Raw genomic sequence first — 13,919 nt, forward strand, 5'->3', positions numbered from 1 at the left:
AGAGCTACATGCAGCAATACTCGGGTCTGGGTTCAATAGCATGCGAATGGACACCATAGTAAGGGATATGATTAGGACAAGGACACAGGAATGCAGACAATACTATTTATGAATCGCATGTGTGTAATGTGGCTACAAGACAGTTCAGAGGAGCCACAAGCTCTGATGAAAACGTACATGCACAGCTGACTGAATACTAATGGTAATGAAACTAACGTTATGTACATGTGTCTTTGTAGAAAATGCCCTGCGTAGCCTGTTGGAGGCGCTGACGAGCCCCCCCTACGCTCCCATGCAGCACCTAGAGAGAGAACAGGCCCTGGCAAAACAGTTCGCAGAGATACTCCACTTCACCCTCAGCTTCGACGAACTAAAAGTGAGGAGGAGGAGGAGAGAGGGATGTGGGAGGAGGAGAGAAAGAGGGAGGGAGGGAGGGAGGGAGGGAGGGAGGGAGGGAGGGAGGGAGGGAGGGAGGGAGGGAGGGAGGGAGGGAGGGAGGGAGGGAGGGAGGGAGGGAGGGAGGAATCTTGGTTAAAACCCAAAACTAAAATCTTGCTTAATTTGGTCAGACACCAATTATGTTTCCATAATATTAGGGAGGGGTAAAGTGGTCCTTACCTTCATAACACTTCATATCCCTTTCCTATACACACTTCTCCTTCCTGTTGTGAATGACCAATCTTTCTCTCCTTCCTGTTGTGAATGACCAGTCTTTCTCTCCTTCCTGTTTCTCTCCTTCCTGTTGTGAATGACCAGTCTTTCTCTCCTTCCTGTTGTGAATGACCAGTCTTTCTCTCCTTCCTGTTGTGAATGACCAGTCTTTCTCTCCTTCCTGTTGTGAATGACCAGTCTCTCTCCTTCCTGTTGTGAATGACCAGTCTTTCTCTCCTTCCTGTTGTGAATGACCAGTCTTTCTCTCCTTCCTGTTGTGAATGACCAGTCTTTCTCTCCATCCTGTTGTGAATGACCAGTCTTTCTCTCCTTCCTGTTGTGAATGACCAGTCTTTCTCTCCTTCCTGTTGTGAATGACCAGTCTTTCTCTCCTTCCTGTTGTGAATGACCAGTCTTTCTCTCCTTCCTGTTGTCCTTCAGTGGGACATTAGGTCATTTTAAGAGTATAAAGTACTGTTTTTAACTGTACTTATTCTATCCACTGTCTGTCTTTCTCTCCCCCCCCCCCCCCCGCCTCCCTCTCCCCCTCCCTAACCCCTTCTCCCCCGCCTCCCTAACCCCCTCTCTCCCCCTCCCTAACCCCTTCTCCCCCGCCTCCCTAACCTCCTCTCTCCCCCTCCCTCTCCTTCCGTCTCCCCCTACCTCTCTCTCCCCTTTCTCTATCCCTCTCCCTCCCACACCCTCTCTCTCTCTCTCCCTCTCCCTCTCTCTCCCTCCCTCTCTCTCTCCCTCTCTCCTTTCCCCCCTCCCTCTCTCTCCCCCTCCCCCTATAGATGACAAACCCAGCCATTCAGAATGACTTCAGCTACTACAGGAGGACGATCAGCAGAAACAGGCTGAACAACCAGCAGGTAAGACCATCAGTAGAAACAGGCTTCAACAACCAGCAGGTAAGACCGTCAGTAGAAACAGGTTGTACAACCAGCAGGTAAGACCATCAGCAGAAACAGGCTGAACAACCAGCAGGTAAGACCGTCAGTAGAAACAGGCTTCAACAACCAGCAGGTAAGACCGTCAGTAGAAACAGGCTGTACAACCAGCAGGTAAGACCATCAGTAGAAACAGGCTGTACAACCAGCAGGTAAGACCATGTTAGCCTGTGCTACATTGGTGCCTTAACCTGGATCACTTGGCTAATCTGTCAGGCAGTTGCTAGGGTAACAGTGTTCATTACAAACTGTTACCATAGTCACATGTGAAAAAGATAAAAGCTACTCATCAGCACCTAGTACAGTGTTTACTAATCAGTACAGTGTTTACTCGTCACCACATAGTACAGTGTTTAATCATCACCACAGTGTTTACTCATCAACAGTGTTTACTCATCACCACAGTGTTTACTCATCACCACAGTGTTTACTCATCACCACAGTGTTTACTCATCACCACAGTGTTTACTCATCACCACAGTGTTTACTCATCACCACAGTGTTTACTCATCACCACAGTGTTTACTCAGCACCACAGTGTTTACTCAGCACCACAGTGTTTACTCAGCACCACAGTGTTTACTCATCACCACAGTGTTTACTCATCACCACAGCGTTTACTCATCACCACATAGTACAGTATTTAATCATCACCACAGTGTTTACTCAGCACCACAGTGTTTACTCAGCACCACAGTGTTTACTCAGCACCACAGTGTTTACTCAGCACCACAGTGTTTACTCATCAACACAGTGTTTACTCAGCACCACAGTGTTTACTCAGCACCACAGTGTTTACTCAGCACCACAGTGTTTACTCAGCACCACAGTGTTTACTCATCAACACAGTGTTTACTCATCACCACAGTGTTTAATCATCAACACAGTGTTTACTCATCACCACAGTGTTTAATCATCACCACAGTGTTTACTCATCACCACAGTGTTTACTCATCACCACAGTGTTTACTCTCTATGTAGATGTTTAATGAATTGCAAACAGGAAAGCATTGAATGTCACATTAGATTACTTGATAATACATAACAATTAAAGTGGAATCCTGTGCAAAATATGCAAATGTGGCCTTGTTCAAAACCATCTCTCTGCTGCAGTTGGAGGCGGAGAACGAGGTGAACAATGAGATGGCCAATCGGATGTCTCTGTTCTACGCCGAGGCCACGCCCATGCTGAAGACCCTGAGTAACGCCACCACCAAGTTTGTGTCAGAGGTCAGTCACGACCCCTGTCCCCTTGATCTAGTCCCTACCTCCTACCTCCATCCCTTCCCTCTGGTTCTTAATGTTAACTAGCGCCAACTCCTGCCCCCTTAAACAAGAGCCTATACTTGCCTTTACTAATAGCTACCAACCCAAGTCAAATCAAATCAAATGTATTTATATAGCTCTTCTTACATCAGCTGAAATATCAAAGTGCATTACAGAAACCCAGCCTAAAACCCCAAACAGCAAGCAATGCAGGTGTAGGAGCACGGTGGCTAGGAAAAACTCCCAAAAACCTAGGAAGAAACCTAGAGAGGAACCAGGCTATGAGGGGTGGCCAGTCCTCTTCTGGCTGTGCCGGGTGGAGATTATAACAGAACATGGCCAAGATGTTCAAATGTTCATAAATAACCAGCATGGTCAAATAATAGTAATCACAGTGAACAGGTCAGGGTTCCATAGCCGCAGGCAGAACAGTTGAAACTGGAGCAGCAGCACGGCCAGGTGGACTGGGGACAGCAAGGAGTCATCATGCCAGGTAGTCCTGAGGCATGGTCCTAGGGCTCAGGTCCTCCGAGAGAGAGAAAGAAAGAATTAGAGAGAGCATGCTTAAATTCACACAGGACACCGGATAAGACAGGAGAAATACTCCAGATATAACAGACTGACCCTAGCCCCCCGACACAAACTACTGCAGCATAAATACTGGAGGCTGAGACAGGAGGGGTCAGGAGACACTGTGGCCCCATCCGATGATACCCCCAGACAGGGCCAAACAGGCAGGATATAACCCCACCCACTTTGCCAAAACACAACCCCCACACCACTAGAGGGATATCTTCAACCACCAACTTACCATCCTGAGTGAAGGCCGAGTATAGCCCACAAAGATCTCCGCCACGGCACAACCCAAGGGGGGGGCGCCAACCCAGGCAGGAAGACCACCTCAGTGACTCAACCCACTCAAGTGACGCACCCCTCCTAAGGACGGCATGGAAGAGCACCAGTAAGCCAGTGACTCAGCCCCTGTAATAGGGTTAGAGGCAGAAAATCCCAGTGGAGAGAGTGGAACCGGCCAGGCAGAGACAGCAAGGGCGGTTCGTTGCTCCAGTGCCTTTCCGTTCACCTTCACACTCCTGGGCCAGACTACACTCAATCATAGGACCTACTGAAGAGATGAGTCTTCCCTATACTAGCCTCACCACACCCCAAGTCACCCTATACTAGCCTTACCACACCCCAAGTCACCCTATACTTGCGTCACCACACCCCAAGCCTGGTATTTACTCTCTGTCTCCCTCCAGGGGCCAGCGTAGGTATTTACTCTCTGTCTCCCTCCAGGGGCCAGTGCTGGTATTTACTCTCTGTCTCCCTCCGGGGGCCATTGCTGGTATTTACTCTGTCTCCAACCTGCTGTCTGTGTTACAGAATAAGACATTACCCATTGAAGACACCACAGACTGCCTGAGCACCATGGCATGTGTGTGTCGCGTCATGCTGGAGACCCCGTGAGTAGCTTTCTTTCTCTAGTCTCTTTCTCTCGTCCTCTCTTTCTCTAGTCCTCTCTCTTTCTCTAGTCCTCTCTCTTTCTCTAGTCCCCTCTCTTTCTCTAGTCCCTCTCTTTCTCTAGTCCCTCTCTTTCTCTAGTCCCTCTCTTTCTCTAGTCCCTCTCTTTCTCTAGTCCCTCTCTTTCTCTAGTCCTCTCTCTAGTCCTCTCTTTCTCTAGTCCCTCTCTTTCTCTAGTCCTTTATTCTTCTAGTTCCTCTCATATGTTAACATTGCCAAAGCAAGTGACATATTATGTCTACATACAGTGTAGACATATGCAAATAGTTAAAGTACAAAAGGGAATATGAATAAACATAAATATGGGTTGTATTTTCAATGGTATTTGTTCTTCACTGGTTGCCCTTTTCTTGTGGCAACAGGTCACACATCTTGCTGCTGTGATGGAACACTGTGGTATTTCACCCAGTAGATATGGGAGTTTATCAAAATCATGTTTGTTTTCAAATTTGTTTTCGTACTCTTTGTTTAGGGCCAAATAGCATTATAGTTGGCTCTGTTTTTTGTTAATTCTTTCCAATGTGTCACATAATTAAATTTTTGTTTTGTCATGATTTGGTTGGGTCTAATTGTGTTGCTGTCCTGGGGCTCTGTGGGGTGTGTTTGTGTTTGTGAACAGAGCACCAGGACCAGCTTGCTTAGGGGACTCTTCTCCAGGTTCATCTCTCTGTAGGTGATGGCTTTGTTATGGAAGGTTTGGGAATCACTTCCTTTTAGGTGGTTGTAGAATTTAACGGCTTTGATGAAATTTGATAATTTGCGGGTATCTGCCTTATTCTGCTCTGCACGCATTATTTGGTGTTTTTGCAGAATTCTGCATGCAGAGTTTTAATTTGGTGTTTGTCCCATTTTGTGAATTCTTGGTTGATGAACGGACCCCAGACCCATAAAGGGCAATGGTTTATATTACTGATTCAAGTATTTTTTGTCAGAACCAAATTAGTATGCCAAATTCTTTGATGGCATAGAATGCCCTTCTAGCCTTGTCTCTCAGATCATCCACAGCTTTGTGGAAGTTACCTGTGGTGCTGATGTTTAGGCCGAGGTATGTATAGTTTTTTGTGTGCTCTAGGGCAAAGGTGTCTAGATGGAATTTGTATTTGTGGTCCTGGCGACTGGACCTTTTTTGGAACACCATTATTTTTGTCTTACTGAGATTTACTGTCAGGGCCCAGGTCTGGCAGAAACTGTGCAGAAGATCTAGGTGCTGCTGTAGACCCTCCTTGGTTGGTGACAGAAGCACCAGATCATCAGCAAACAGTAGACATTTGACTTCAGATTCTAGTAGGGTGAGGCCGGGTGCTGCAGACTGTTGTAGTCCCCTCGCCTTATCCGTAGATACAGTTGGAGTCAGAAGTTTACATACAGCTTAACCAAATACATTTAAACTCAGTTTATCAAAATTCCTGAGATTTAATCCTAGTAAAAATTCCCTGTCTTAGGTCAGATAGGATCACCACTTTATTTTAAGAATGTGAAATGTCAGAATAATAGTAGAAAGAATAATTAATTTCAGCTTTTATTTCTTTCATCACATTTCCAGTGGGTCAGAAGTTTACATACACTCAATTAGTATTTGGTAGCATTGCCTTTAAATTGTTTAACTTGGGTCAAATGTTTCAGGTAGCCTTCCACAAGCTTCCCACAATAAGTTGAGTGAATATTGGCCCATTCCTCCTGACAGAGCTGGTGTAACTGAGTCAGGTTTGTAGGCCTCCTTGCTCGCACAAGCATTTTCAGTTCTGCCCACAAATTTTCTATAGGATTGAGGTCAGGGCTTTGTGATGGCCACTCCAATACCTTTACTTTGTTGTCCTTAAGCCATTTTGCCACAACTTTGGAAGTATGCTTGGGGTCATTGTCCATTTGGAAGACCCATTTGCGACCAAGCTTTAACTTCCTGACTGATGTCTTGAGATGTTGCTTCAATATATCCACATAATTTTCCTCCCTCATGACGCCATCTATTTTGTGAAGTGCACCAGACCCTCCTGCAGCAAAGCACCCCCCCCACAATATGATGCTGCCACCCCCGTGCTTCACGGTTGGGATGGTGTTCTTTGGCTTGCAAGCCTCACCCTTTTTCCTCCAAACATAACGATGGTCATTATGGCCAAACAGTTCTATTTTTGTTTCATCAGACCAGAGGACTTTTCTCCAAAAAGTACGATCTTTGCCCCCATGTGCAGTTGCAAACCGTAGTCTGGCTTTTTTATGGCGGTTTTGGAGCAGTGGCTTCTTCCTTGCTGAGCAGCCTTCCAAGTTATGTCGATATAGGACTCGTTTTACTGTGGATATAGATACTTTTGTACCTGTTTCCTCCTGCATCTTCACAATGTCCTTTGCTGTTGTTCTGGGATTGATTTGCACTTTTCGCACCAAAGTACGTTCATCTCTAGGAGACCCGTCTCCTTCCTGAGCGGTATGACGGCTACGTGGTCCCATGGTGTTTATACTTGCGTACTATTGTTTGTACAGATGTGGTACGTGGTACCTTCAGGCATTTGGAAATTGCTCCCAAGGATGAACCAGACTTGTGGAGGTCTACAATGTTTTTTCTGAGGTCTTGGCTGATTTCTTTTGATTTTCCCATGATGTCAAGCAAAGAGGCACTGAGTTTGAAGGTATGGCCTTGAAATACATCCACAGGTACACCTCCAACTGACTCAAACAATGTCAATTAGCCAATCAGAAGCGTCTAATTCCATGACATAATTTTCTTTAATTTTCCAAGCTGTTTAAAGGCACAGTCAACTTAGTGTATGTAAACTTCTGACCCACTGGAATTGTGATACAGTGAATTATAAGTTAAATAATCTGTCTGTAAACAATTGTTGGAAAAATTACTTGTGTCATGCACAAAGTAGATGTCCTAACCGACTTGCCAAAACTATAGTTTGTTAACATGAAAGTGGTTGAAAAACAAGTTTTAATTACTCCAACCTAAGTGTATGTAAACTTCCGACTTCAACTGTATATATATTGAAGAGGCCACGGCCATGTGGAAAGAAATGTGTGTGTTTTTTGCCAATTTTAACCGCACACATGTTGTTTGTGTACATGGATTCTATAATGTCGTATGTTTTTTCCCCTACACCACTTTACATCAATTGTATAGCAGACCATCATGCCAAATTGGGTCAAAAACATTTTTGAAATCAACAAAGCTTGAGAAGACTGTCTTTGTTTTGGTTTGTTTGTCAATTAGGGTGTGCAGGGTGAAAACGTGGTCTGTCGTACAGTAATTTGGTAAAAAGCCAATTTGACATTTGCTCAGTACATTGTTTTCACTGAGTCTGCTGTTAATGATAATGGAGAGGATTTTCCCAAGGTTGCTGTTGACAAATTATTGGCATGATAACTCATTATCATAAAAGTCATTATCCAAAAGAACATCAGCGTCTTAAAGCTGATTAAAGCAATAACAATCCCGCTCTCTTTCTCTCTCCCTCTTTCTACCCCCTTACTATCTCACCCTCTCTCTGCCTCTCTCTTCCCCCTCTCCCTTTCTCCCTCCCCCCCACCTACCTCTCTCCGATCCCTTCCCCCTCCGTCCCTCTCCTCTCTCCATAGTGAGTACCGTTGTAGGTTCACCAACACAGACACCATGTTGTTCTGTATGAGGGTGATGGTGGGAGTGATCATTCTGTACGACCATGTCCACCCTGTAGGAGCCTTCGCCAAGACCTCCAAAATAGACGTAAGACACACACACACAAAAACTACACACACACACACACACACAAACATCCATGTTTCTACTCGTATACTGCTTAAAATGCTGCTTCTATCTGACCACACAAGATGTCCTCCTGTAGGGTGATGACCTCTCTCTAAAGCTGTGCGTATCTTTGGTTTTTGTGTGTGTGTGTGTGTGTGTGTGTGTGTGTGTGTGTGTGTGTGTGTGTGTGTGTGTGTGTGTGTGTGTGTGTGTGTGTGTGTGTGTGTGTGTGTGTGTGTGTGTGTGTGTGTGTGTGTGTGTGTGTGTGTACAGATGAAGGGCTGCATCAAGGTGCTGAAAGAGCAGCCTTCCAACAGCGTGGAGGGACTACTGAACGCACTGAGGTGAGGAGACTGTAGACTGTAGACTGAACGCACTGAGGTGAGGAGACTGTAGACTGTAGACTGAACGCACTGAGGTGAGGAGACATTGAGGGAGAAAGAGAGAGAGAGAGAGAGAGAGGAAGAGACAGAGGCAGAGAGTAGACAGAGAGACACAGACACAGAGAGAGAGAGTGTAGAGTGTATGTACATATACTCATCTCATGTGTCTTTCTCTCCTCCCATCCTCTCCTCCTCCTCTACTCCACTCCAGGTATACGACCCGACATCTAAACGACGACAGCACCTCCAAACAAATCAGGGCTCTTCTCCAATGAGAGTGAGAGGAGAGAGGGAAGGAAGATGAGAGAGAGAACACAGAGGGAGATGAAGAACGAGGGAGAACAAACTGTGGTGTGCTGAATCCCGTTTGTTTACAAGAATGAAAAGCAAAATGATCCGGTCTGATAAGAAGAGCTGATGAAAAGAACAAGTCTATGTATTGTTCATCATTCTGTCTCCCATTTTGTAAAAAAGAAAATGAAGGAAGAGAAACTATAGAGATATATATTAAAGAGAAAAATAGCGAAACAAAAAAAACTAAAGTGTTACAAGATGGAAACAAGACTAAAGAAGAAGAACAACAAGGAAAAAGCTATATTAATAAGACTAAAGAAGAAGAACAACAAGGAAAAAGCTATATTAGAAAATCTACAGTCAGGAAACAAAACTCAATCAAAAAAACAGAAAATAAACACAAAAAGATGAATATTCCGTACAACAACGTTAGTCTGAAAAATTTTTTTGCACTGGTGTAGAATATAAACAACGCTGTCTGTCAGTCTCTAAGTAACCGCTGTAAAGATTTAAACCAGGCTCCATTACAAACATTAAAGAATGAGACTGGGATTGAACAAAACGGCCTGATTCCAAACCAATAGCTTGTCCCTTTCCGAAAGTCCTGACTCCTCCAATCTAAAAGGACTTGGAGTTGTATGGCACCAACACTTCTTAACTTACAGAAGGCTGATGGGTTCAACCTTATAACTGATACAAATCCAAACAATCTGTCAGGTAGTCAACAAGGTCCTAGGGTTCGGGGTGAGGTATTGGTTTGGGACTGGGCACCTGTGTAGATTAGGCTCAGTCTCTGCATTGAGGGTCCCATCCCAATCGTCTGAAGGGGCTTCCTCCACTCCTCACCCTCTCCTTCGTCTGCACTGAACTGAAAACGCAGGTGTTAAGTGAAGGCAATGTGATGGATACAAACCAGAAATGAGCTCTCACTTTGTTTAGCTCTTTCACATCGTTGCAGATGAAGGAAAGACAGAAAGGAGACATGGAGGGAAACCTATTTTAGTGTATTGAGATGCACCCAGACACTCCATTTTGATTTCCTCATCATACAACCATTCCTATTGATCCTAACCCATAACCCACCCCACTTCCCATCCACTTGCATCGTAACCATGGGAGCTGTGGGTGTTCTAAGCACTAGTATGTCATGTTATGCCGTAAATGGAGTTTGTGAAGAATTCTGGTGATTCAGACCTCTGTATGGTGCCAAAACGTTTTATTATCCACATAAAAGCTCACACAACTTTTCATACAACAAGTGCCAAAGCTACTGCAACATCAGAAGGTGAGGATTGGGTTAAGGCGATAGTGACTACAAGCCCTGTAAAACTGCTTGATATCTATCTTTAGGGGGTTAAGGAGATACTGACTACAAGCCTTGTAACACTGCTTGATATCTATCTTTAGGGGGTTAAGGAGATAGTGACTGACTACAAGCCTTGTAACACTGCTTGATATCCATCTTTAGGGGGTTAAGGAGATAGTGACTGACTACTAGCCTTGTAACACTGCTTGATATCTATCTTTAGGGGGTTAAGGAGATAGTGACTGACTACTAGCCTTGTAAAACTGCTTGATATCCATCTTTAGGGGGTTAAGGAGATACTGACTACAAGCCCTGTAACTGCTTGATATCCATCTTTAGGGGGTTAAGGAGATAGTGACTGACTACTAGCCTTGTAAAACTGCTTGATATCCATCTTTAGGGGGTTAAGGAGATAGTGACTGACTACTAGCCTTGTAAAACCGCTTGATATCCATCTTTAGGGGGTTAAGGAGATAGTGACTGACTACTAGCCTTGTAAAACTGCTTGATATCCATCTTTAGGGGGTTAAGGAGATAGTGACTGACTACAAGCCTTGTAAAACTGCTTGATATCCATCTTTAGGGGGTTAAGGAGATAGTGACTGACTACTAGCCTTGTAAAACTGCTTGATATCCATCTTTAGGGGGTTAAGGAGATAGTGACTGACTACAAGCCTTGTAAAACTGCTTGATATCCATCTTTAGGGGGTTAAGGAGATAGTGACTGACTACTAGCCTTGTAAAACTGCTTGATATCCATCTTTAGGGGATTCGAAAAGATCCAGGACATCAAAGTCTACTGCTCCAATCCCAACATAGCTAACCAGCCATCAGTAAAGCATTCTGTACATTGTGAAGCAAAACATCTGGGATGTTTTGGGCAGGGGCGCAACTTCCACTGGGGACGGGGGGGTACGGGACATGTTGGATTACTCGTTGGTTATTACTGCACTGTCGGAACTAGAAGCACAGGCATTTCGCTACACTCGCATTAACATCTGCTAACCATGTGTATGTGACCAATAACATTTTCATTTGATGTGCCACCCACATTCTGAAATTGTATTTTTATCCCCACCCAGTTTTATCATTGGAAATGTGATACAAAATGAGGCAAATGTGTGCTTTAGGACCATGTGGATGCCTCCGAGTGGTTGGGTAGGCTGTTTGGAGTGTTTATCCAACTGGATAAAATAATTATTATTATTATGTCCCCCCCCCACTTCTAAAACCAAAGTTGCGCCCCTGGTTTTGGGGAATATTCTATCTATCTTTAGGGGGTTATTTAAGGAGATATTGACCATAAGCATTTCGCTACACTCGCGTTAACTAACCATGTGTATGTGACAAATAACATTAGATTTGAAACATAAAGAGAAGGGCAGAGACAAGCCTATCAGGGAGGGACTAAGGCAACATCATAATAAGAGGATAAATACACGCACAGAGACAGACACACACACACACACACACACACACACACACACACACACACACACACACACACACACAGAGAGAGAGTCATTAGATCACTCAGAGATTCGCAGTGTAAATAAGTGAGCTGGCTGAGTATTTTCTCATCAGGCTTCTACAAGGCCAGCTCGGGTCCTCCAGGATAAAATACAACAACAACAACAATAGCAAGCGTGCTTATGATCCACTAGAGAGTTCTTCTTTTAGTATGAGGCAAATAAAGACTTAAATCACTGAATAAGTGGGTATTGAAAATAAAGAATTTCAAAAGGAGATTTTTAAAAAGGCAGTGTTGTACTTTCCATGTCTATAGACCTGAGTCTAACTTCATTTGATCTCATAATATATTTTCTATACAGGGGTATGTGGTAACAAGCATATTCTGTATAAATATATAGATGGCATGTTGTAAAAGTTCTGACATAAAATGTGTACATAAAAGGTGTTTTTATTCCTTTTTAATTGGGTATGTGTTGTCTCTCTCAGAAATACCATGGCTTGGCTTGGACCATTGGACTTGCTGTAGTGAGTCATATCTTTAAAAAAAATGGGGGAGGGACTAAAGGGGCTTCATCTAGGAGGGGGGGGGGAGGGACTAAAGGGCCTTCATCTAGGAGGGGGGAGGGACTAAAGGGGCTTCATCTAGGAGGGGGGAGGGACTAAAGGGGCTTCATCTAGGAGGGGGGAGGGACTAAAGGGGCTTCATCTAGGAGGGGGGAGGGACTAAAGGGGCTTCATCTAGGAGGGGGGGAGGGACTAAAGGGGCTTCATCTAGGAGGGGGGAGGGACTAAAGGGGCTTCATCTAGGAGGGGGGAGGGACTAAAGGGGCTTCATTTAGGAGGGGGGGGACTAAAGGGGCTTCATCTAGGAGGGGGGAGGGACTAAAGGGGCTTCATCTAGGAGGGGGGAGGGACTAAAGGGGCTTCATCTAGGAGGGGGGGGACTAAAGGGGCTTCATCTAGGAGGGGGAGGGACTAAAGGGGCTTCATCTAGGAGGGGGGGGGGGACTAAAGGGGCTTCATCTAGGAGGGGGGAGGGACTAAAGGGGCTTCATCTAGGAGGGGGGAGGGACTAAAGGGGCTTCATGTAGGAGGGGGGAGGGACTAAAGGGGCTTCATCTAGGAGGGGGACTAAAGGGGCTTCATCTAGGAGGGGGGGGACTAAAGGGGCTTCATCTAGGAGGGGGGAGGGACTAAAGGGGCTTCATCTAGGAGGGGGGAGGGATTAAAGGGGCTTCATCTAGGAGGGGGGAGGGATTAAAGGGGCTTCATCTAGGAGGGGGGAGGGACTAAAGGGGCTTCATCTAGGAGGGGGGAGGGACTAAAGGGGCTTCATCTAGGAGAGGGAGGGACTAAAGGGGCTTCATCTAGGAGGGGGGAGGGACTAAAGGGGCTTCATCTAGGAGGGGGGAGGGACTAAAGGGGCTTCATGTAGGAGGGGGGAGGGACTAAAGGGGCTTCATCTAGGAGGGGGACTAAAGGGGCTTCATCTAGGAGGGGGGGGGACTAAAGGGGCTTCATCTAGGAGGGGGGAGGGACTAAAGGGGCTTCATCTAGGAGGGGGGAGGGACTAAAGGGGCTTCATCTAGGAGGGGGGAGGGATTAAAGGGGCTTCATCTAGGAGGGGGGAGGGATTAAAGGGGCTTCATCTAGGAGGGGGGAGGGACTAAAGGGGCTTCATCTAGGAGGGGGGAGGGACTAAAGGGGCTTCATCTAGGAGAGGGAGGGACTAAAGGGGCTTCATCTAGGAGGGGGGAGGGACTAAAGGGGCTTCATCTAGGAGGGGGGGGGGAGGGACTAAAGGGGCTTCATCTAGGAGGGGGGAGGGACTAAAGGGGCTTCATCTAGGAGGGGGGGAACTAAAGGGGCTTCATCTAGGAGGGGGGAGGGACTAAAGGGGCTTCATCTAGGAGGGGGGAGGGACTAAAGGGGCTTCATCTAGGAGGGGGGAGGGACTAAAGGGGCTTCATCTAGGAGGGGGGAGGGACTAAAGGGGCTTCATCTAGGAGGGGGGAGGGACTAAAGGGGCTTCATCTAGGAGGGGGGGGGACTAAAGGGGCTTCATCTAGGAGGGGGGAGGGATTAAAGGGGCTTCATCTAGGAGGGGGGAGGGACTAAAGGGGCTTCATCTAGGAGGGGGGAGGGACTAAAGGGGCTTCATCTAGGAGAGGGAGGGACTAAAGGGGCTTCATCTAGGAGGGGGGAGGGACTAAAGGGGCTTCATCTAGGAGGGGGGAGGGACTAAAGGGGCTTCATCTAGGAGGGGGGGGGACTAAAGGGGCTTCATCTAGGAGGGGGGAGGGACTAAAGGGGCTTCATCTAGGAGGGGGGAGGGACTAAAGGGGCTTCATCTA

At 46.1% G+C, this 13,919-nt stretch overlaps 1 protein-coding gene across 2 annotated transcripts in view; it reads left to right on the top strand.

Moving 5' to 3' along the window:
* fam49al (family with sequence similarity 49 member A, like) overlaps nucleotides 1–12,027 on the top strand; it is a 90,200-nt gene extending 78,173 nt beyond the window's left edge. For both annotated transcript variants that reach the window (XM_071369023.1, XM_071369022.1), the window contains exons 6-12: nucleotides 240–376; nucleotides 1,446–1,523; nucleotides 2,715–2,831; nucleotides 4,251–4,330; nucleotides 7,962–8,088; nucleotides 8,383–8,453; nucleotides 8,704–12,027. In XM_071369023.1, coding sequence (XP_071225124.1) covers nucleotides 240–376; nucleotides 1,446–1,523; nucleotides 2,715–2,831; nucleotides 4,251–4,330; nucleotides 7,962–8,088; nucleotides 8,383–8,453; nucleotides 8,704–8,767 — 674 coding nt within the window. In that variant the 3' untranslated portion in view covers nucleotides 8,768–12,027. The remainder of the gene's footprint in view (nucleotides 1–239; nucleotides 377–1,445; nucleotides 1,524–2,714; nucleotides 2,832–4,250; nucleotides 4,331–7,961; nucleotides 8,089–8,382; nucleotides 8,454–8,703) is intronic.
* The last annotated feature ends 1,892 nt before the right edge of the window (nucleotides 12,028–13,919 follow it).

Source organism: Salvelinus alpinus, chromosome 26 (genome assembly GCF_045679555.1).
Source record: "Salvelinus alpinus chromosome 26, SLU_Salpinus.1, whole genome shotgun sequence".
Taxonomy (NCBI): domain Eukaryota; kingdom Metazoa; phylum Chordata; class Actinopteri; order Salmoniformes; family Salmonidae; genus Salvelinus; species Salvelinus alpinus.